This window comes from Heterodontus francisci, chromosome 31 (genome assembly GCF_036365525.1).
Source record: "Heterodontus francisci isolate sHetFra1 chromosome 31, sHetFra1.hap1, whole genome shotgun sequence".
Taxonomy (NCBI): Eukaryota; Metazoa; Chordata; class Chondrichthyes; order Heterodontiformes; family Heterodontidae; genus Heterodontus; species Heterodontus francisci.
In genome coordinates this window covers 58,428,391-58,453,039 of record NC_090401.1, presented here as the reverse complement: position 1 = coordinate 58,453,039, position 24,649 = coordinate 58,428,391, and the positions used below count along the sequence as shown (strand labels likewise).

The 24,649-nt window shown below is 42.2% G+C and overlaps 1 protein-coding gene across 3 annotated transcripts in view; it reads left to right on the top strand.

Annotated features, from left to right (window-relative positions):
- The window catches only part of LOC137347303 (polycomb protein SCMH1-like), a 200,103-nt gene extending 176,801 nt beyond the window's left edge, over positions 1-23,302 (top strand). Inside the window, exons 9-16 of one of the 3 annotated variants that reach the window (XM_068011703.1) lie at positions 1,327-1,577; positions 2,203-2,332; positions 11,599-11,799; positions 12,295-12,483; positions 13,419-13,550; positions 13,683-13,883; positions 16,628-16,779; positions 19,634-23,274. In XM_068011703.1, coding sequence (XP_067867804.1) covers positions 1,327-1,577; positions 2,203-2,332; positions 11,599-11,799; positions 12,295-12,483; positions 13,419-13,550; positions 13,683-13,883; positions 16,628-16,779; positions 19,634-19,759 — 1,382 coding nt within the window. In that variant the 3' untranslated portion in view covers positions 19,760-23,274. Of the gene's footprint in view, positions 1-1,326; positions 1,578-2,202; positions 2,333-11,598; positions 11,800-12,294; positions 12,484-13,418; positions 13,551-13,682; positions 13,884-16,627; positions 16,780-19,633 lie in introns of all 3 variants that reach the window. The other 2 variants (XM_068011704.1, XM_068011705.1) reach the window with 2 other exon arrangements.
- The last annotated feature ends 1,347 nt before the right edge of the window (positions 23,303-24,649 follow it).

Here is a 24,649-nt window from a genome sequence, read left to right as displayed (position 1 = left end):
TGAGTTAACTCATGTAAAAGTGCAGTCATTATTGGATGCGAGCAGAGAATGGAATACTCTGCTTTTCAATAGTGGATCAGACTCTAAACTGCTTCATGGTGCAGGAGGCAAGTTTTAGGTAAGTATTGAAGGGTGTTCTGATCACATTAACTTTCAACGACAACTTGTTTTGAATTTCTACAATGAGAAACTACCCCTTTTACTTAATGGATAAATTAAAAATTTCTTGAAACTTTGAACTATTTCACTGTTTAAATGGAGTGTTCTGGAACACTCTTGATTAGATTTTCATCGAACATGATCAGTAATTTCCCCTCTTGGATCCTGTCCCACCCTGCCTCACACCAATTCCTGGGTCAGTAATCTTCCTAGTGTGAACAGAGAGTCATTTATCTTCTCCACCAAAACCGTAGCCATTAGCGACTTAGGTGGGATCGAAGAATTGCTGGCAGAAACTTGGCTTGTGCTACTCAAATGAGGCATTTAAGATGAAGCTCGATAAGTACATGAGAGAAAAAGGAATTGAAGGATATACTCATCGAGTTGCATCAAGTAGGTGGGAGGAGGCTTGTGTGAAGCATAAACACTGACAATGGCCTGTTTCTATGCTGTACATTCTGTGTAATTGTATGTACTCGGTGATACAATACACAGGTAGAACTGTGCTACTCAGCTGGCTGTCTTTCGGAAAAGCTTATTTCAGGCATATAAATGTATTTTCTCGCTACTTCCTCATCCTTAAACCTCAGGCCTCTACCTTTGTTGGTGTGAAAGCAGCTGCTTGGAAATGCCCAAACAGTCCAAGATGGACTTCTCTTCAGTAGTTCCTGGACTCCACTTGCTGTCTCACCATGCAGTGCAACTGAGATCAATAACTCAGGATTTATTGAATTATGGGCAAGAGCCTCTTTTAACTGCTGGGTGGCGTGATATAGGAATGGGTGTAGACCATTCAGCCCCTCAAATCTGTTCCATAATTCAGGGAGATCAGGAATGATCCATTTACCTGCCTTTGTTCAATATCTCATGATCCCCTTATCTAACAAAAATCTTGAAAAGATTCAAAGCTGAAGTCATGGCGAAATTGTTATTGTATAGGAAACTGCATGAAATGGTACTAGCAGCATGTAATAAATATGACATTTTTGTTGTACTTATTTTGCTAATATAGAATCTTCTAACAAGTTTTAAGGTTGGATACCAGACAACTATCCTTAATAACTCAAGGTCCTCCATTCCAGCATAAAATGTGAGAATGCTCATCGTGACAACCAGCAGATAACAGAGTGAAAATTGGTTTTCAACCATTTTGTTTTGTTTCTCCAGTGGTCATCTCAAAGAATCTGTCTGCACCTCCAGAGGTAGATTCGGAGAAGCAGAACATGCAGGCTTCGTTGGAAGTCATGTCTGAACAACTTCCAGTCCAGCGTGGCCGAAAGCCCGGGAGGAAGAGGAGTCGCGTGGGGCAAGCAGCCTGTGTCCACAAACCAGAAATACAGCATCCAATCTCGTCACCCACTAAGCCAGTGGAACCGTTAAAGATTCCAAAGAAGAGAGGACCAAAGCCTGGGAGCAAGGTAGCTCATTTTGGCCGGCAGCTGGCCTGCCAACCCATACTTCCATGCAGAATGTATGAAATATTTAATTTTACACAGGTGAGAACTGGTGCTTTTTTTTAAGCATGTAGTCCGGAACATCAACTCTTCCCTTCACCTGCCACTGCCCCCTGGCCTGGTTTACTCTTAATGCTAGGCCACTTCAGAGTGAATCATGAGATTTAGGGATGGGCAATGCTCACATTCAAGAACAAGGTGTCTAACTTCACTGTGCTGTTGTCACCCAAGAATTGTTGTTACAGTTGCAAAGGAAGTGTGAATATTGCAGGAATTGTTATCTGGGCAGAAAATTACAGTCTGTGAGCACAGTAGAAAATCCGAGCTTTGTTCACGAATCATTGAAATGTGTTTTGAATGCACCTTGTTGTAAATATTTTGTCCTTTTTTTTAAAAAAAAAAGTGTGCATTTTTAATATTGCAAAATTCCAGCACTTCAAAGGATTATTCGAATTTATTCAATTGTTTCAGTTTTCTGAGTTCAAGTCCTGGACTTTGGTTAGATTTATTTTCTGGTGGTGGGACAATTCTATTTCAGTTCTCCAAGTTAGCTAAACCCTAATGGCCTAAATTGTTTTGCCTTTTGTAGCGGAAACCTCGTGCCCTACAAAATCCTGTTCCAACCTCTCCTACCACCAGTACACCAGAGCCAGATACCAGCACAGTTCCTCAAGATGCAGCCACTATCCCTAACACAGCCATCATGCAGTCTCCAACAGGTAAGCTGAGAGCTTGGACTGAATCTGAATTTTGACAGTACCATTTTGTTAAACCTGCTTCCTCAAGTCTACTTAAAGCAGGGCAATTTCAGACAAATCTTCATTAGGCTTAAGCCAGCTGCCTATTCTGGCTTATTCCATCATGTATAGTTAAAAGAAAACAAAACACCAAGGAATTTTCACACACAGTTTTTTATTTTATACTGAGAATTTATGATGCTGGGGAGAATAGAACATGCACAAACCCCTCGTCTCAATCAGCGACAGTAGGTACAGTAGCATAGTGGTTATGTTACTGGACTAGTAATCCAGATTAATGATCCAGAGACATGGGTTCATATCCCACCATGGCAGCTGGGGAATTTAAATTCAGTTATTAAATAATTCTGGAATAAAATGCCAGTATCAGCAGCAGTGACCATGTAACTACCAGACTGTCATAAAACCCAGCTGGTTCACTAATGTCCTTTTAAGGAAGGAAATTTGTCATCCTTACCTGGTCTGGCCTATGTGTGACTCCAGACCCACAGCAATGCTGTTAAACCTCCCTATAAAATATTGATATCAGCTGATTGGTGAGTAGCAGGTGAGTGGTTACTTATTGAAGTCTTAAGTTTATTTCTATTAAGTTAGTTAATAGTCTGATAAATAGAGGCATGGCAGGACACCTCAGTCCTGTTTGATCCTGATGCGTGTGGGAACTCCAGGAAGCTTCTTGTGTCCTGGACAACCATATGTGCAGGAAATGGCAGCTGGAGAAGCTTGAGCTCTGGGTTTCAGAGTTTGAGAAGCAACTGGTGTCACTAAGGTGCAACCGCGAGGCTGAGCTATGTCAATAGCATGTTTTTGGATGTGGTCATCCTGTAGCTTAAGGGTGTGTAGGCAGAGAGGGAATGGGTGACTGCCAGACAGTCGAGGAGGACCAGGCAGGTAGCGCAGAAGTCCCTGGAGTTCATCTTGCTCTCCAACCAGTATTCAGTTCTGAATTCTGATGAGAGGGGTGGTCCCTCAGGGGAGAGTAGCCAGAGCTAAGTCCATGGCACCACAGCTGGCTCAGCTATACAGGGGAGCAGTAGAAAGATTGGGGAAGCGATAGCGATTGGGGATTCTATAGTTAGGGGAACAGACAGACATTTCTGTGGACGCGGATGTGAATCCAATATGGTCTGTTGCCTCCCTGGTGCAAGAGTCAAAGATAATTGAGCAGTTGCAGAGCACTCTGAGGGGAGAGGGTGAACAGTCAGCAGTCATGGTCCATATCAGTTCCAATGACTTTTAGGTAGAAAGTGGGGTGAGGTACTGCAGATTTTCGGGAGCTAGGAAAGAAACTAGCAAGCAGGACCTAAAGGTATTAATCTCTGGATTACTGCTGGTGCCATGCGCCAGTAAGTACAGAAACGGTAGGATACAGCAGATGAATGCATAGTTGGAGAGATGGTGCAAGAGGGAGGGCTTTAGATTCCTGGGATTTTAGGACTGGTTCTAGGGGAGGTGGGACCCGTACAAGATGGATGGGTTGCAGCTCAACAGAGCTGGGACAAATGTCCTTGCGGGCCATAGGGTAGTGCTTTTGGAGTGGGTGATGCTAACCAGGATGTAGCATTAGACAGGAAAAATAAGGTGCACAAAGAATTGGGAAAGGCAGATAGCATTAGCGTAAGAAATAGTAAAGTAGCAGGTGGGGTCAGAGTAAGCGGGGATGCAGTGAGGTCTAAATTAGGTTTACAGTGCATGTAAGTGAATGCATGGAGCATGGTAAATAAGGTTAGTGAGCTGCTGGTGCAGAGAACAAAGTGTGAATATGATGCTGTGGCGATAACAGAGACCTGGCTCAAAAAAGGACTGGGTACTCCTGTATCCCTGGATACAAGATGTTCAGGAAAGATAGGAAAGCAAAGAAAACTGGAGGGGTGGCAGTATTGATTCAGGGGAGTATTAGTGAGCTAGAGTATGCCCTAGAGCGTTTAAGGACAGAATCTATTTGGTTTGAGCTAAGAAACAAGAGAGGTACCTTTACACTACTGGGTGTGTAAACCTAATTTAGACCTCACTGCATCCCCGCTTACTCTGACCCCACCTGCTACTTTACTCTTTCTTACGCTAATGCTATCTGCCTTTCCCAATTCTTTGTGCACCTTATTTTTCCTGTCTAATGCTACATCCTGGTTAGCATCACCCACTCATAGGCCACCAACTCATGGGAAATATATATAGGAAAAAATTTGCAAGGAAATTAGAGAGGTGCAGCAAAACTATAGAGTAGTTATAATGTGAGACTTTAATTATCCTAATATAGACTGGGATAGTAATAATGTAAAGGGCAGAGTGGGGGAAGAGTTTCTGAAGTGTGTTCAGGAGAATTTTCTAGATTGGCATATTTCCAGTCCAACAAGGCATGAAGCATTGCTGGATCTGGGGAATGAACTGGGTCAAGTGAATCAAATGTCAGTAGGGGAACATTTAGGGGACAGTGATCATAGTATCATAAGGTTTAAGTTATCTATGGAAAAGAACAATGAGCAAGCCAGAGTGAAAACAATTAATTGCAGGAGGGCTAATTTCAATGGGGTGAGAGCGGATCTGGCCCAGGTGAATTGGAAACAAAGGTTGGCAGGAAAAACTGTAATGGAACAATGGGCTGCCTTTCAAGAGGAGATGGTTCGGGTACAGTTGAGCTACATGCCCACGAAGGCGAAAGGCAGGACAAACAAAGCCAAAGCTCCCTGGATGATGAAAGAGATAGAGTGATGAAGCAGGAAAAGGGTGCATATGACAGATGTCTGGTTGATAATACAGATGAGAATCAGATGAATATGGAAAGTTCAGAGGGGAAGTGAAAAAAGAAATGAGAAGCAAAGGGAGAGTATGAGAAGAGCCTGACAGCTAACGTAAAAGGGAATCCAAGAGTCTTCTATAGGCATAAAAATAGTAGTAGGGTAGTAAAAGGCCGAGTTGGGCCAATTGGGGATCAGAAAGGGGATTTACACATAGAGGCAGAGGGCATGACTGTGGTACTGAATGAATACTTTGCATCTGTCCTTACCAAGGACGGAAATGCTACCAAAGTCACAGTGAAAGGTAGTTGAGTCACTGGATGGGCTGATATTTGATAGAGAAGGTGTTAGAAAGGCTGGCTGTACTTAAAGTGATAAGTCACCAAGACTGGATCAGATGTATTCGAGGATTCTGAGGGAAGGGTGGAAATTGCAGAGGCCCTGACCATAATCTTCCATTCCTCGTAGATACAGGTGTGGTGCCAGAAGACTGGAGAATTGCAAATGTTACACTCTTGTTCATAAAAAGGGTATAAGAATAAACCCAGCAACTACAGGCCAGTTAGTTTAACCTCTGTGGTGGGAAAACTTTTAGAAATGATGATCCAGGACAAAATTAACAATCACTTGGACAAATGTGGATTAATAAGGAAAGCCAGCACAGATTTCTTAAGATAAATCATGTTTAACTAACTTGGTTGAGCTTTTTGATGAGGTGACAGAGGGTTGATGAGGGTAATGCAGTTGATGTGGTGTACATGAGCTTCCAAAAGGCATTTGATAACGTGCCACATAAGAGGTTTGTCAGCAAAGTCAAAGCCCATAGAATAAGAGACAGTGGCAGCATGGATATGTAGTTGGCTAAGTGACAGGTAATAGTAGTGATGAATGGTTTTTCAGGTTGAAGGAAGGTCTTATGAGGAAAGGCTGAGGGACTTGAGGTTGTTTTCGTTGGAGAGAAGGAGGAGGAGAGGTGACTTAATAGAGACATATAAGATAATCAGAGGGTTGGATAGGGTGGATAGTGAGAGTCTTTTTCCTCGGATGGTGATGGCAAACACGAGGGGACATAGCTTTAAGTTGAGGGGTGATAGATATAGGACAGATGTCAGAGGTAGTTTCTTTACTCAGAGTAGTAGGGGCGTGGAACGCCCTGCCTGCAACAGTAGTAGACTCGCCAACTTTAAGGGCATTTCAGTGGTCATTGGATAGACATATGGATGAAAATGGAATAGTGTAGGTCAGATGGTTTCACAGGTCGGCGCAACATCGAGGGCCGAAGGGCCTGTGCTGCGCTGTAATGTTCTATGTTCTATGTATATAGTGGGGTCCCCAGGGGTCCGTATTAGGAACACTACTTTTCTTGATCTATATTGATGACCTTGACTTGAGTGTAAAGGGCGCAATTTTAAACTTTGCAGACAACACAAAACTTGGAAGTATTGGAAATGTGAGGAGGATAATGATAGACTTCAAGAGAATAGAGACAGGCTGGTGGAATGAGCAGACACAACACATGAGCTTTAATGTAGAGAAGTGTGAAGTGATGCACTTTGGTAGGAAGCACAAGGGGTGGCAATCTAAAATAAAGGATACATTTCTAAAGGGGGTGCAGGAGCACAGGGACCTGAGAGTATATGTATGCAAATCATTTAAGGTGGCAGGGCAAGTTGAGTAAGCAGTTAATAAAGCATACGGGATCAAGAACACAAGAAATAGGGGCAAAGGTAGACCATATGGCCCATCGAGCCTGCTGCGCCATTCAATACTATCATGGCTGATCTTGGGCTTCAATTCCACTTTCCTGCCCTTTCCCCATATCCCTTGATTCCCTGTGAGACCAAAAATGTATCTATCCCAGCCTTAAATGTATTCAATGATGGAGCATCCACAACCCTCTGAGATAGAGCATTCCTAGGATTCACAACCCTTTGAGTGAAGTAATTTCTCCTCATCTCAGTCCTAAATGATCGGCCCCTTATCCTGAGACTGTGTCCCCGTGTTCTAGATTCCCTGACCAGTGGGAACAATCTCTCAGTGTCTACCCTATCCAGCCCTTTCCGAATTTTGTATGTCTCAATTAGATCACCTCTCATTCTTCTAAACTCCAGAGAACATAGGCCCAATTTACTCAGTCCCTCATTGTAGGACAACCCCCTCATCCCAGGGACCAATTTAGTAAATCTTTGCTGCACTGCCTCCAGTGCAAGTATATCCTTTCTTAAATGTGGAGACCAAAACTGCACACAGTATTCCAGGTGCGATCTCACCAAAGCCCTGTACAATTTCAGTAAGACTTCTTTATTCCTGTGCTCCAATTCTCTTGCAATAAAGACCAACATGCTATTTGCCTTCCTAATAGCCTGCTGCACCTGCATGTTAACTTTGTGCGTTCCTTGTACGAGTACCCCCAAGTCTCTCTGAACATCAACATTTACCAGTTTCGCACCTTTTTAAAAAAAAAATATTCTGCTTTTCTATTTTTACGACCAAAGTGAACAACTTCACACTTCCCTACTTCATACTCCATTTGCCATCTTGTTGCCCACTCACTTAACCTGTCTGTATCCCTTTGCAGCCTCTCTGTGTCCTCCCCACAGCTTACCTTTCCACCGACCTTTGTATCATCAGCAAACTTAGATACCTTACTCTCTGTCTCTTCATCCAAGTCATTAATATAGAGTGTAAATAGCTGAGGCCCAGCACTGATCCTGACAGCATCCCACTGTTCACTGCCTGCCAACTTGAAAATGCCCCATATTGCTCACTCTCTGCTTCCTGTCTGTTAACCAATTCTCTATCCACACTAATATATTAACCCCAACACCATGAGTCCTTATCTTGCCTATTAATCTTTCATGTGGCATCTTATCGAATGCCTTTTGGAAATCCAGGTATACTACATCTACTGGTTCCCCTTTATCTACCCTACTAGTTACATCCTGAAAAAACTCTAATAAATTTGTCAAACAGGATCTCCCTTTCGTAAAACCATGCTGACTTGTTCTAATCATACTATGCTTTTCCAAGTGCAATGTTAAGACTTCCTTAATAATAGTTTCCAGCATCTTCCCAATGACTGATGTTAGGCTAACCGGTCTGTATTTCCCTGTTTTCTCTTTACCTCCTTTCTTGAAAAGCAGCGTAACATTTGACAACTTCCAATCTGACAGGACCATTCCTGAATCTAAGGAAAATCGTAGCCAGCACATCCACTAGCTCTGCAGCTACCTCTTTTAGAACCCTAGGGTGTAGGCCATCTGGTCCCGAGGACTTGGCAGATTTTAGTCCCTCAAGTTTCTCCAATACTTTTTCTTGACTGATATCAATATCCTTAATTTCCTCACTCTTTTTAGGCCCTAGCTTATTGCCTATTTCTGGTATGGAACTTGTGTCTTCTGCTGTGAAGACAGACACAAAATATTTGTTCAATGTCTCTGCCATTTCCTCATTCCCCATGATGATTTCTCCTGTCTCTGTCTCTAAGGGACCAACATCTACTTTAGCCACTCTCTTCCTTTTTATGTACTTATAAAAGCTCTTACAATCTGTTTTTACATTGCTGACTAGTTTACTCACATTCAATTTTCCCTTTTTATCAACTTTTTGGTGGCCCTTTGCTGGCTTCTACAACACTCCCAATCCTCAGACTTGCTACTATTTTTTGCAACATTGTAAACCTCTTCTTTTAATCTAATACTCTCCTTAACTTACTGAATGAGCCACGGATGGGTCTTACTGGATGAGTTTTTGTTTTTGAGCAGAATGTACTTTTGTTAAACCCTTTGAATTGTTTCTTTAATGTTTCCCCCTGTTCATTTACCGCCATAGCTTCCAGTCTATTTACCCTGCTGGACAAGGTCAGGAGCTGAGGCTCCTCCATCACTACATGCTGATTCCCCCTACCCACCTCACTTGCAGTCATCCTCTCCTGTCCCTGACTATTGGTCATCTCTAATCTAAGGGGTGTGACTGCCTCCTGGAACAAAGTGTCCAGGTAACTCTCCCCCTCCCTGATGCTCCGCAATGTCTGCAACTCAATTGTGCAAGCTGCAGACATTTACTGCAGACATGGTTGTCCGGGATTGCAGTGCATTCCATAGTTTCCCACATGCTGCAGTTGCAGCACACCACTGGCCCTGCTATCTCTGTATAATCTTTTTTTAGTCAATTAGTTAATAATTCAAGCTGCAGTAATGGAAAGTTGCACTCACCTACCTTGGAGTCAGAGGAAGAAGACTCACCAACTGCTGGAGGCTGAAAAAGATCGGAAAAGGAGTCCCTCTTTCCCCTTTCCCCCTCTGCACCGAATTCCCACATGCACCAATTTTTCAAATTCACTCTGGCAAATGCCCAACTGCGTCCCCTCACTCACAGATCCTGGGCTTTATACATAGAGGCATAGAGTACAAAAGCAAGGAAGTTATGGTGAACATTTATAAAACACTGGTTTGGCCTCAACTGGAGTATTGTGACAAATTCTGGGCACCACACTTTAGGAAGGATGTGAAGGCATTAGAGAGAGTGCAGAAAAGATTTAAGAGAATGGTTCCAGTGATGAGGGGCTTCAGATCCATGGATAGACTGGAAAAGCTGGGGCTGTTGTCCTTTAGAGAAGAGAAGGTTGAGAGGAGATTTGATAGAGGTGTTCAAAATCATGAGGGAGCTAGACAGAGTAGATAGGAAGAAACTGTTCCCATTGTCACATACTCAAAATATAATTTAGTCAGTCTCATTGTTGTGATATAAATTTGTTGTCCAAAAATTGCCTTCAAATTAACAGTAAAAGTCATAATGTTGGACATGCGGTGTTTGAAAAGAAAATGGCCTTTCACATTTGTGATTTGGCTGTTCTCAAATCTGTCATCATCGCGTTGACCTGTGCTCACCTCTTCCAACGTTGTGTTCAAATCCCTTCAATCCAGTTTACAACTTGCTCACAGCACAGGTCAACGTCACCTATGATATCCTCCATGACTGACTGCAGCCGATTATTCTCCCTCCATCTACCCACTGCCTTCAAAATCGCCGTTTTTTGATTTATGGGATGTGGGAGAGTCTATTGCCCATTCCTATACAACTGACTGGCTTGCTAGGCCATTTCAGAGGGCAGTTAAGAGTCAACAACATTGCTGTGGTCTGGAGTCATATATAGGCCAGACCAGCTATAGACAGCAGATTTGCTTCAGCAGCTCTCATTATTCATCTGTCTGCATGGTTCTATACTTACTTGAGTGGTTACACCTCCGTCTGTCCCTTTGTAGTCAGTATTTCTCTTGCAGTGGTTTCTCTTCCCCTTCCCCACAGTCACTTCCAGTGTACTCCAAGGTTAGATTCTCAGCCCGCTTCTGTCCTTCATCATCTTGTTCCATGTGGCTTTGTGTTTAAGTATGGAGTCGGCTCCCATATGTAGAGCTGGGTGACATCACATACCTCCCAGCCAGACTTCTTTTCTGTCCCTGTGGTATCCAGCTATTCATCCAGCATTATCATAAATGAGGCAGAATATTCTTCAACTTAACATTGGCTGGACCAAACCTATGCTGTGTAGGCTTCCACGAAAAACTCAGTGTCCTCGCTTTGACTGCATCCACTCCTTCGCTGAGCCCAAGTAATCTCCTGTGTCCTGTCTGACATTGAATCCAACTTCGTATCCCATATCCTGCTTATCACCAAAACCATCCATTTTCACCTTCATAACTTTGCTTTCCTTGATCCCTGTCTCTTCCCCAATACTTTCAACACCTGTTCGACTTCTCCAGCACTCTCCTCTATGGCTTCCTGGCCTCCACCCTACACAAACAGGGCAGCACACCAAATTCTGTTATCCATGTTTTATCCTTTATCAATGTATCAGTGTTATCTATCTTTGACCTTCACTGGCCCCTCAGCCTTCTTCAAATCATCCTCCTCATTTACATACACTTCAGTGCCTGTTCCTTACTCTGTAACCTCCTCCAGCCTTACATCCCAGTCCGTACCTCTGCTCTTTCAATTCTGACTTGCGTTGTTTCACCTTTGGCTATCACTGAACTCTGCAATGTTCTTATTAAACCTCTCTGCCTCACTAGATCTCGCCCATTGTCAAGCATCTCAAAACCTACCACTTTGACCAAGCATCAACCTTTCTCCTAACTCCAGCTTGGTGTCAATTTCCCAAACTTTTGTGAAGCGCCTTTAGGATGTTTTGTGTTAAAGTTGGTGGTCAAATTCTAGATTAAAGTTGGAGCTAAGGCAGGTCGTAGCTAAGCCCGGGGATGAGTTTGACCTTATAAAACCTCTTTCATGCTGCACCAAGAGGTCCAGTTAATAGAAGTACACTGTAGAGGTGTGCCCATGCACGTAGGTAATTAAGTGCTTGTCAGTGATGGTTAGCTGTTTTTCCTGAAAGGTGATGAGCTCAGATCTTTGTATAGTATTGGTTACTTATGATCTCTGCTTGATGATAAGGAATGTAATCATCTATTTTCTATATGTTTTGTATATGTTTAGTCTGTGTTTATTTGAACAAAAATGGCAATGCAGGACCGCACCTTGACAGAAAAAGGGTGCAGCAACTTCCAGATCATTTTGGACCTGCTCGGGCTTCTGTTGTCCTGCAACAGGCTGTTCAAGCTTGCATAGATTGTGCATACAATCAGAAAATCGTGTTCTCCTTCCTGAAGCAAGGCCACGGTGGAGAGGTGATATCTGGTAAGTTAACAAATCCTAGTTACAGATGTGTTGCCATAGAAAACCCTGTTTTTCAGTGGTTAATGTTTTGTCTGTGGACTCCATTCCCCTGAAATAGTCTGGAAGAACCCGTGTTAAATCTGATCCCTTCCAGACGGGGAAGCTAAAACGCAAGGTTCAGAGGGGTCCTTGCCACTGCGAAATTTCAGTATAGATTTGCATGTTGATCGAGTGGGAACCCAAGCTTTTGAATGCTGAGAGGTATAGATGTTGACGGTTGCAGATTATTTAATTTGCACTGCTGGCACAGCGCCTAAAGAGCACAAGTTTAAAATGAACCTACTGCAAGTCAATTAATACTAAATTATTTATATATATATATAGAAAAGTTGTAGTTATTACTGATAAACAGGTTCTACTCCCCACAAGAACTTGATTATGCCTAGTAGCCATGCATTGTGTTCCCTTGTTCATTGAGATTATTTCTTTTTTTCCCTCTATGTTCTGTTTCTTTAGCCACATTTGACCGTGAACAGCACACTTTAAACCTGCCAGCAGTAAACAGTGTTGTGTACGCCCTGCGCTTTCTGGAGAAGTTGTGCCACAGCCTACGATGTGACAACCTCTTTGGAAATCAGCCTTTCAGTCAATGTAATGCAGCTAATCACGTCTCTACTGAGTATGGAACTGACCGGTTCATGCCAGGTATTTTTACAACCTACAAGATGGATATTTTGAGAATTTTCTAAACATTTTTGATTAAATTTCTACCTGAAGATATTTGTGAAAATGTCGGAAAGGTGTATGATGCAATATTTTCTTTGCAAAAATCAGTAAAATTTTGCAAGATTCTTTTTAATCAAAATACTATTAAACATTACAACCAAAGGCCAACAGTCACCACTTTCACCACTGAGGCTGGTTAATTCAGCAAGACCAGGATCAGGTCTGGGACTTTCTGGTTTCCATTGCTTGGTTCCATAACATGCATCCAATTTAGTAACTAAATCACAGAGGAGGCCCTACAAATATGGGATAGGATGCTGTGGCCTGGGGGAATAGGTGTGAATTTGGTCAGTTGCTGACTGACTGAATAGGAGACTTCCCACTGATCAAGATCTCATGGAAGAGAAGCCACAACAAACATAGTTTAATGTCTATTTATTTTTTATTTTATTTAGAGATACAGCACTGAAACAGGCCCTTGGGCCCACCGAGTCTGTGCCGACCATCAACCACCCATTTATACTAATCCTACATTAATCCCATATTCCTACCACATCCCCACCTACACTAGGGGCAATTTATAATGGCCAATTTACCTATCAACGTGCAAGTCTTTGACTGTGGGGGGAAGCCGGAGCACCCGGCGAAAACCCACGCAGTCACAGGGAGAACTTGCAAACCTCGTACAGGCAGTACCCAGAATTGAACCCGGGTCGCTGGAGCTGTGAGGCTGCGGTGCTAACCACTGCGCCACTGTGCTGCCCATTGGCAGACTGTCTATTGGCAGACTGTGGGCTGTGGGTTGGAAGATCTTGAGGTAGGAGACTTCTAACCAGCTGAAAAGAAAAATGAAGAAATAAGTATAGCAAACAGCTTTGCATAGTTTTGGTAAATAGCTATTCATCTTTCACCAGGCAAAAATGAATCAGCAGAGGGGGGTGTTCAGGGACCAGGAAGAGGAACAAAAAGGTACACACAAGATTCCCCACCATTCAGTGCACCTCTATCACCCAAACTACCAAAAACTGATCGACATCCTTCGGAAGGTAAGTTATATCCTGACTTTACTGGACAGTTAATTTTTTTTTTTAGAAAACTGATCTTTTTTTTAACCCAGATTAATAATGTTCTACATATATCAGTGAAGCTAATTTTTGATGCCGAATTTAATTTTCCAGCTGAAACCTTTATCCTGGAGGATGGCCACCCTGGCCCCACGGAGCACCGGTTGGATCCCATGGATTCTGCCCTTAATTCCGTAAATTCATCCAGCCCACCAAGTAGAAGTTCCAGGGAGTTCCGAGCCTATCGATCTCTGCACCACTCAATGAGCCTAACACAAAATAACGTAGGGGCCTTACGACAGCTTAGTTCTGGAGGTAAGGTCCTGGCTGTTCATCTCCAAACTTTCACGGATTCCTTCTCTGCTTGCTTACCATGTATAGCCCTTAGCAGGCTGTTACGCCTACTTCCTTTCACCAGTCTACCTCACCTAATCCAAACCAAAGGTGCATGTTCTTATTCACATTTAACTGATGGATTTTGATGACTGATCATCTCAGTCACATTGGGAAGCCCTGCTGCTCCTCAAGCTATTTCTTCTTAAAGGTCTTGTTCTGTCAATGCTTCACTGAAGCAACAATTATTTAACAATGATATAATACCTTTGGAATCGTCCATGTCTTTGTTACTACTAGACATGACTATTCCAAAGCATTCCTGGCTGGCCTCCCGCATTCCACCCTCCGTAAACTTGAGGTCATCCAAAACTCTACTGCTCGTGTCCTAACTTGCACTTAGTCCCGCCCACCCATCCTCTCTGTCCTTTCTGGCTCCCGATTAAGCAACGCCTCAATTTTAAAATTCATATCCTTGTTTTCAAATCCCAATCTGTAACTTCCTGCAGCTCTACAACCCTCCAAAATATCTGCCCTCCTCCAATTCTGGTTTCTTGAGCACCCCTGATTTTAATCGCTCCACCATTGGCAGCCATGCCTTCAGCTAGCAAAGCCCTAAGCCCGGGAATTCCCTCCTTAAACCTCTCCAACTCTCCCTCCTTCTTTAAGATGCTCCTTAAAACCCACCTCTTTAACCAAGCTCTTGGTCAGCTTTCCGAATAACTCTTTATGTGACTTGGTGTCATGTTTTGTTAACGTTCCTGTGAAGTGCCTTCTGACATTTTATTATGTGAAAAGCACTATATAAATGCAAACTGTCATTGCTGTTGTTGAACGGTGCATAAGAAAGTGTCACTTCTCCATGGAGACTGTGTGACACCCTGTAACAAGACCTGCAGCCAACTACCAGAGCTACCAAATCATTACCTGTTGCTGTCAAGGCCATTGCAGGCCTGAACCTCTGCCTCTGGCTCCTTCCAGTCTGTCAGGGGGCAGTCAGTAACATCAGTCAGTCTGCAGTTCGTGCTTTTGCTAAGCAGGTGCCTGCCTTGTTTGTTAGACTAAATATGTTCCTCCTTTTCCCCCTTGGCATCTGGAAGCAGTGGGATAGCACGCTATTGTTCAGATTGTAGGTTCTCAAAGTCCAGGGTGCCATTAAAATAAAAGCAAAATACTGCGGATGCTGGAAATCTGAAATAAAAACAAGAAATGCTGGAACCACTCAGCAGGTCTGGCAGCATCTGTGGAAAGGGAAGCTGAGTTAATGTTTCGGGTCAGTGACCCTTCTTCGGAACCCTTCCGAAGAAGGGTCACTGACCCGAAACGTTAACTCTCTTCTCTTTCCACAGATGCTGCCAGACCTGCTGAGTGGTTCCAGCATTTCTTGTTTTTATTCCAGGGTGCCATTGACAGTCCTGCATCGCTCTGTGTGATCCTTTTAAATGATCCCCCCACTGCCTTCCAGAAACAAGGGTTCCCACTCCAATAATGAGCAACTGGTGTGTGATCAGCATCAGTAAACATGCAGCTTTGTGCCCACTTTCCTGGCAGATGCTATGATGTTTTTAATATTGCACCCGTTCTCCATTTCCTTTCCCTGTTCTTTGTAAGCAAGCAAGTCAGAGGCTGGCAGCTCGCTGAACACGTTAATTTGGGCTGCCAATCAATTTTGCACAATCCCACACTGACTGTTTTAGGCAGACCCACTGTATTTACAGTCAACACAGAAACCGCTTGTTCTTTTCTGTCTCTCTTGCTTTGTGTCCTGGTAGAATTCACTTAATGTTTACCTTATTTCTGGCTTGAAGTTTCTGTAATGGCCCAAATGTATCGAACAAATGTGTTCAAACCGGGTAATTATGTTGAATGAGGGTAGTTAATATGTTCACACAAGAATTGCACTGTTTGACTGAGATTATCATGTGTAATGAACTGTCCACTAAATCTACATTAGAAAATTCAAAGTTAGCACAGTAGATAAGGATTAGCATGAAGATGTGTCTTGTGCACTGTGTGTGGGGAAGCTATGCCTTACACAAATACATGTATGACTTAGAACAAAGGAATGCTTTCCCCTAATTCTCAGAATGAGAATGGTTGCATTGAAATTTAGAGTTTTATTTATCAAAACTGATGAGACCACTATTTGGCTTTTCTCAATAGTCTTTCATGAGTGTCTACTGCGTTGTATGTATATTTTCTCTATGCCAGACTTAGTAAAATTTCTGCACTTACAGGCATGCTCTTCGAGCAGTGGATTTATGTTTCCGTAACAACAATTTTTTAAAATCTCTAACTAAAGTGTCTCCCCTGGCTTCCATGAAGGTTCGTGATGTAAGTGTACTTCAAGATTCATGCAGGGCCATCGTATTCATGGTGGATATGGGTTTGGTCCCTGGTATGTGCTGTGCTAGTCCCCATAAAACAGTGCTACACAGTGTGTGTTATTTTCCCTTGAAACAAATGTATTCCCTGGATGTGCTCCAGGAAGTGCTTTGGCTTTCCATTTGTGACTGCTTCGTCACTTCATTCACCTCATTGGGTCAACTTCAACCAGCTTATATTAAAAGAGAAATCAAAATTCAACAATATTCATGTTCTGTAGCATCCTCGAAAATAACTAATTGAGACTCAACAGTCAAAGATTGTGGCTTCTGCACAAATAAGAGCATTCTTGAAACAAGTCAGAAACTGTAATGGTTCATAATTTTGTGATCTTTTCCTAGGTTCCGACAGATATATGGGAGCACGAGATCCACCCCGTTTGATCAGCAGGGATCCATCCAGCTGGACTGTGGAGGACGTGATGCAGTTTGTCCGCGATGCAGACCCGCAATCTCTGGGCCCTCATGCAGACCTATTCCGAAAGCATGTACGGGTACAGCAATGTATTGGCACAGGGCTCATGTCCACATGGGCCAGGGATCCAGTGTATAGTTAGTTACCTCTTAAACAGCTGGGAAGACTAGGAAGTTGACTGTCTCTAGTTTTATAATCTTTCAGCTCACGCCAAGTCATGCTCAAAGAAACACTATTTTACAATAACAAAGCGGCTCAAATGTCAGAAGTGACTTTGTTATTGTAATTATCCCATAACTATGAAAATAGTTTTAATTAAAAAGGTTTTATAAGCTATGTTTCAATTCTCCCTAGTTCTTTCATCTCTTCTCCCATTCCCTTATTTTTTCATTTTAATTTCTACTTTTTTCTCCCTACCTAATTTATGTTTCTCTGTTATTGAAAAGTAAAATCCTAATTGAATTTTTTGTCTAACCTTTCTACTTCCTTCTGTTTCCCATTTTTAGAGATGGGAGCAACTTATAGCCGAGTTTTGCTTCATTAAAATACAATGCCAGTCAGTAGTCAGCTGAGTGAAGAGTGGAGTGGCTGCATCACAAGTTAGGCTTTTTTTTAAAGCACTCGACAAAGCAAGCTTGCATCCAGCCAGATACAAAGGGTAGTGTGCGAAATGTTAAAATCCAAATAAACTGCTGTTTTAGCATTACCTGGAAATCATTGAAGGTTAATTTTTAATGGTAACTCTGCTTAAAGGCATTTGGAAATACTTAGGTTTTGAGAAAGATTAGTTAACTTTTTACAGGACCCAAGTGTGCTAAACCCTCCTGGGAACTTTGCTTATAATCATCCTGATTTTCAGAATTATTCAGCTTTTCTTATCCTTGTTCTACAAGCTGTAAGATTGCATCAAAGTTAAAACTCTGGAACGTCCTAAAGATTTATCGAGACGACCCCTTCCGTGGAAGCTTTACATCCGATAGACTGGTTATAAATAATTGTTGTGTTGCTTGATGATGACTGAGCATAAATACATAGAGTCATAGAGAGATACAGCACTGAAACAGGCCCTTCGGCCCACCGAGTCTGTGCTGACCAACAACCACCCATTTATACTAATCCTATATTAATCCCCATATTCCCTACCACATCCCCACCATTCTCCTACCACCTACCTACACTAGGGGCAATTTACAATGGCCAATTTACCTATCAACCTGCAAGTCTTTTGGCTGTGGGAGGAAACCAGAGCACCCGGCGGAAACCCACACGGTCATAGGCGGTACCCAGAACTGAACCCAGGTCACTGGAGCTGTGAGGCTGCAGTGCTAACCACTGCGCCAATGTGCCGCCCAATACAGGTCTGATGAAAGATCACAGACCTGAAACGTTAACTCTGTTTCACTCTCCACAGATGCTGCCTGACCTGCTGAGTACATCTAGCACTTCCTGTTTTTATTTCAGATTTTCAGCAGTATTTTGCTTTTATAAATGCTGTGTGTTTTATAAAGGCTGTGGTATATCAGAGAGTATATCAAAGGCATCTGTTGTAAATCCTAGAGTCTGAGTGATGGTGTGGAATGTTTCAGATAGTCTATGGTTTTTGAACATTTATCAGAGATTTAAGTGTAGGATCTTCATATACAAGTTTGCACATGAAGATTGTCTGGTTATATAAAGGCCTTCAGCTTGATCCCATACATTGTCCTGAGTTGCTAACTGCTGGCTCCCATGCGCTGCATGAACAGTGCACTCAATTTAACCATCTTGTGCCTCTTTCACCAGTTTGGCAGCTGTTGTGGATTTATGGCGATCTGGTAATTTAAAATCAGTAATCATTGGCTAATTTAAGAGATTATTCTTAACCCCAATTAGAGTCTGGTAGTGTATTGGTTATATTATTGGATTAGTTTTTAGTTTTATGTTTTAGTTTTAGAGATACAGCACTGAAACAGGCCCTTCGGCCCACCGAGTCTGTGCCGACCATCAACCACCCATTTATACTAATCCTACACTACTCCCATATTCCTATCACATCCCCACCTGTCCCTATATATTCCCCTACCACCTACCTATACTGGGGCAATTTATAATGGCCAATTAACCTATCAACCTGCAAGTCTTTGGCATGTGGGAGGAAACCGGAGCACCCGGAGGAAACCCACGCAGACACAGGGAGAACTTGCAAACTCCACACAGGCAGTACCCAGAATTGAACCCGGGTCGCTGGAGCTGTGAGGCTGCGGTGCTAACCACTGCGCCACTGTGCCGCCCTAGTGACTTAGTGAGTCAGAGATCTGGATTAATGATCCTGAGAATGTGAGTTTAAATCCCTCCAAGGCATTTTGAGAACTTGAATTCAGGTTTAAAAATCAGTAAGTAGAAAACTGGGTATCTTTTATTTTTTTTTTAAAAAGTGACCATGAATTTGTATCCAACTGGCTCACTAATGTCCTTTCGGGAAGGAAACTTGCCGTCCTTACATGCTCTGGCCTATATGTGACTCCAGACCCACATCAATGTTGTTGACACTTAACTGCCTTCTGAAGTGCCCATGAAGGTAGTGTTGAGCCTGTTTTCCTGAAATGCTGGATAGTGGTTTGATACAACTGCATCAGGACCCAATGTTTGATGGTTTTCCAAGAGCTCTTAGTGCAAAGCTCCAGCTTCCCATTTTAATGTCCTTCTAACAGGCCTTGTAAGGATTAGTACCACACTTTGCAAGAAAAACTGAAAATTGGTGCTCATTTTTTAATGGTTGTCACTTGAGTGCCACCTTCACAGCGACCCTCTATCAATATAAAATCACTGAGTTATTCCAAAGCTTGGGGTTAGTTGTGGTGTGTGTTCTTGAAGACAACTGCTGCAGGATAAAACTAGCTGATTTCTGAACCCATCTGACAAATTGTTCAACTGTATTGTACTTTGTATTACAGGAAATCGATGGGAAGGCTTTGCTGTTACTCCGAAGCGACATGGTGATGAAGTATATGGGACTGAAGCTGGGGCCAGCCTTGAAGATTTGCTACCACATTGACAGACTGAAACAGGGCAAATTCTGATCTTGAACTCAACATATCGGAACATATTCAGAATCTGCGAAACACCAGAATGAGCCACTCCCCAGCCCCTACCAAAAGGAACACGCTAACGGGGCTTTTCTCAGTTCTGGCTTTGCTTGCAAATGCCAATGTGTCTTTCTAAGATACAACGAAACAGGATTTTTTTGGTACTTTGAATCACCAGTGCTTGATGACAGAAATAACCTTGGACTGTACATTTTTATGTAAAGAGCTGCAGCTCACAATGAAGCTTTGCTCCTCTGAATTTTCAGAATTGGATAGGAAATGTTTCTATCCAGCTGACATGAAATATTTTAAGAAAATGCTCTGGATATTGCTGTTGTGTAGCAGTTATATTTCATTTTACCAGTTTCTTTCAATTATTCATTACTTATTCCTCTTTATAGTGGGATCTGCTGTATGTTGTACAGGCATTTGGCTGTGATTGGCATCTGCTTGTGAGCTAGCATCACTTGACACAATTCAATCATGTCTCTCATGCATTTTAAGTGCTGGAAGGAGTCAGCGAGACTCAAAAGCAGTGATGATGCGATGCCTTTTATCTTTCTTCAGTTTGCTCCAAAGGGGTAAGAAAATTTAACAGTAAGTTAAAGGAATTTTTTATATATATAAAACGAGCATCTAAACTAAGACTCTCTGAGGAGAAAAGTATGGAAGGTATTGCTCTTCCTTTAATGGCAAAAGATCCAGTGTTCTTTTTGTAGCAAGAACCTGATTTCTGTACTACACTATGTACAGTCTTTTTTTTTTTTGCTCCTTCACTTGCTTTATTTTATTCTTTTTGTTACCAAGTCTGAAGTTTTGTACAAAAAATTTATGTAGCAGAATTGAACATGTAGCATTTGTTGTTTCCAAACTTTTACGTAATCCAACTATTCAGTTGGAGCCATGAATAATATAGACCAAGTCAGTTGAAGGAAATCCATTACTAAGTGGTCTGTTTTTTTGAAAAACTGTATCAACTTTCCTTTGCCATTTCCTCACCGCTGTCTACCGCCCCCCCCACCCCCAAAATCTTTCTTTCCTCGCTGGAGTGTGGTTCCACGGGTGCTGGTTGCCCTCTGCTACTTTGCCCAGCTACCAATTTTACATTGACAGGCTGTTAAATTGTGGGATATTGCAGCCAAACTCAATCCTACCCTCACCCAACATGCACCCTTTTCTGCAGGAGACGCTGGTTAACAGTTTGAAACGGGAACCCTGATCTTTTTCCCTTCCCAGGCCCAGACATAGCACTAAACACCATGGTAAAATAATGATTACCACCCCAGCTGAGAGAGGCTAATTCAGTTCAGTCTGATATTTTGTATGGCTCAGTTACTAAAAGATGTTATCGACGATAAAAGATGTTATTAGTGAAAATGAACTGACCTGTTCCCATTGAATTATGTGATGATTCCAATATTCCATAGAATTTACGGCACCAAGACAGCCCATTTGTCCCATCTGGTCTATGCCAGTGTTTAATGCTTCATACAAACCTCCTCCCACCCGTCCTCACCTTAACTCATCAGCATAACCTTCTATTCCTTCTCCTTAAATGCATCTATGCTATTCGCCTCATACTCCTTGTGGTGGTGAGTTCCAGAGAATAGCTCACAGAAAACTTTGGAGGGAAGAAAAGCTGATCATTTTAAGCAATGTAGTCTATTCAGAGTAAGAGGAAATTGTTTTACTTCATAGTTTGCTGCTTGTTTAATTATGTTCATTGAGAAATATTACAAGGGCTGATTTGTACTTAAGTATTAAGCAGGACAAGTGAGCTGCCAAACAGCTTAGTTGCTATCCCAAAAAACCCCTCCGCCACAGTGGAGAGTTCCAGTAACCCTAAGGCCAGAATAGAAACTGATGCAGCAGTGGATTGAAAGGCTGGAATAAAGTATTACTTCCAGATCAATGAACAGTCATCACCTTTTAGTAGCTTCTAGAAGAAACAAAAGTAATTTCTAAATACATCATCTTAAATAAATGGAATATTCCTTGTTTATCTCACCAATCACTCACTATATGTAAAATGAGTTTGGCCATTTACAAAATTACTGTAGTTAGCGTATCATCTCCTTTGTCCCTCCTCCCCCATTTTATTCTCATCTTGTGAAGTCAGCAAACCAAAGTGCTGTCCAAGATCTACAACGAAGTAAAATATTTTTTTTGACTGGAGACACTTCAAAGAGTCAGCTCTTATCTCTGGGTTGGGGGTGGTCGTGGATTTTGAGGATGGTAGCTTGATATTCTGGTGGGAATGGTGTAGAAGAGAAATGATCCAGAAGGCCTTTGTGTCTGGAATAAATTCCATGTTCCACATGCGGGAGATAGGTCGTCGATTATTTTTAAGGCCGTGTGTTGTATAAATTATTTCTATTCAAGGCTACACCAGGTGGAAAGAATTATTATAGATGATGGTGTTCATTGACCAATTGCTATACAAGCATGGATTAGATGGTGAACTTCAGGCTTTGACAGAGAACGTTTATTCTCTCCTTCCCTGTGACATTTGCGGGTAAATTTCCCAGAGGACAGTTAACTCCTTTAAAGGCCACAAAATTCTACTTCTGGCCTCCAGTCAACTGCCCAGTTGAGAACAAATGTCACCTCCAGAAGGAGCTAGCACAGGAATGTCCAGATAGTCCATGATCTGTCGCCAAAAAATATTGTCATGGCAACCAGATGAGTAATGACCACAGGAAGAAGAAACTGTCCCTAAAATGATCACTCTGATTTGGATACAAGTGTGTACCATAATGAAAGAATGAACATAACACCAGAGTTTAAATTCCATATTTTTAAATGAATGAAGAGGTGTTTTGGTTTTAGCAAGCCAGTGGGTTAAGCTAATCCTTACTCAACGATTACTCCTAAATTCTGGACAAATGCACAGAACTTCATTCCGTCACCATCAGCTGCTGGTTTGGTGTGTACTAAAGGGATTTCCTTGTAGTTTTTTTTGTTGCGGCATGATAGAACAACAAGTAAAATTTGAGGGGCACTTCATCTTTCGCCAAAGAGTCCTTTCTGACTACCCATATCCTGTAATATCCCAAAAAAACTGTTTAAAAGGATAAATATCATTGCTGCCATTTTGTGATTGTGTCATTGTCCACAAAATGTGATTAACTGCGGAGAAAGTCTCTAGACCTTAATTATTAATGAAGAAATGTCTGTGCCTCATGACCACCTCCAGAATACCTTTTAAAATCAGATGGCTAGAATAAGACAATAAAATATTGACTGTGTATAACTGAGGTTCTTTAGGATAAGGTGATTGTGAAAACTCTGGCATTCTCCTTGGGAGTGCAGTTTGCCAAACACTATCTGCAGTAGAACACTAACCCAGGAGCAAACTATTGCATTGTCTGTCTCACAACAACCCCCAGTATGTATGGCTCCCGTCATGCATGGCCACTGGCGTGATGCACTTGGTTTAACAAACATGTCAGTTTGTGCTTTGAATCAGTACACAAATTTGTTCATGAAATAAACCAATAATTTATTGTAAAATCTGTTGACTTGCTCCCATATTTTCAATTGCTGTTTTAGTTTAATTTGTCTTCTCCCGTTACGGAGTATAATTTCTGGGTGTTTACAGACCCTTACAACCTAGCATGTTTCCTGATTGATCATTTGTCCTATGTGAGCCAGTGTCGGTGAGCTAATTGACTGTGAGGAACATCACAGCTGAGCTTGCTGCTATTCGTGCCCAGCGTCGACACCTAAGCTCAGAGCACTAGATAGGAATGAGGTTTCTTTTGGTTCCCCCCCTCCCCCATCTCGGGGACACCGACAAATTAATTGCCTCCACTGCCTCACCTATGGACATCAACCAACTCTACTGACCAGCAACTGAATCTGGCAGTTCCTTTGTCTACATAATGTGGTCTGTCATTGCATTGGTATATACGTCGCTGCTCTGTATACATAGATCAGATAGGTGAAGCTTGTATACCAGATTATATGGTGGTTGTATAACTTCTACAGCAATTCTGGGGAGAAATAAAGTTTGTAAAAAAAAAAAAAAAATCCCTTACCAAGAAAATGATAGCTAGTCCAGTTCAGGCCTATGTCAGTCTGCTGCTGTACACATAAATCAAGAGATATACGATGAACAGGAGACTGCATTGATTAATAGATAAAAGCAGCAAATTCTGGTAATGCTCCGCTCCGGCAGCATCTGGAGAGAGTGAGTTAATGTTTAGGTCAATGCCCTTTCATTGATTAACTTGCCCTCCATTGTTTTGATGCCCTCCTGCTAAAGAATTGGCTCAGATTTGCTTAATGCTTCCCTTGCAGTCACTGTGGTGGTCAACTGCAATTGTAAACATCACGTGGAGCAATAATGTAGTTTCCAAGGTGCAAAGTTCAATTGCATCAACTGGTGCCTTGCGATCACATCCCAGAATGAAGGGGTCTTCCATGAACAGAAATCCCAGGTTTCACATGTTGGTTTTGCTTGTCCTTATTATAGTCTTTACTGATTTTTGAGGAACACCTCTTTGATTTCTTCAGCTCTGGCTCAGCTTATTTTCCTTTCTCATTTGTTTCTGGCCTGTATTCTGATGACCTGCTCGCTTGATCTTTTGCAGCCCTGCTGTTTCTGCAGATCCTTAATAAAACAAATAAATAACTCAAAAATGTTGGTAGGCACGCTGTTACAGCACTTTGCCATGATCCACACTGAGCGTGATGTTAGGTGATCCTTGGTGTTCACATCCCTCTCCATAAAAGCTGCCTTTGGAGTCCCACAGTTGCTCCTTCCAAATGGTTCTTCTGTTGGAGGGGGAGTGTTCAGCATCAAGTGTTTTGTCCACGGTATGTGTATATTTTGCTAAAACCTCCCCTTTGGCAGTACCATCAGACTCTAATTTATGCTGC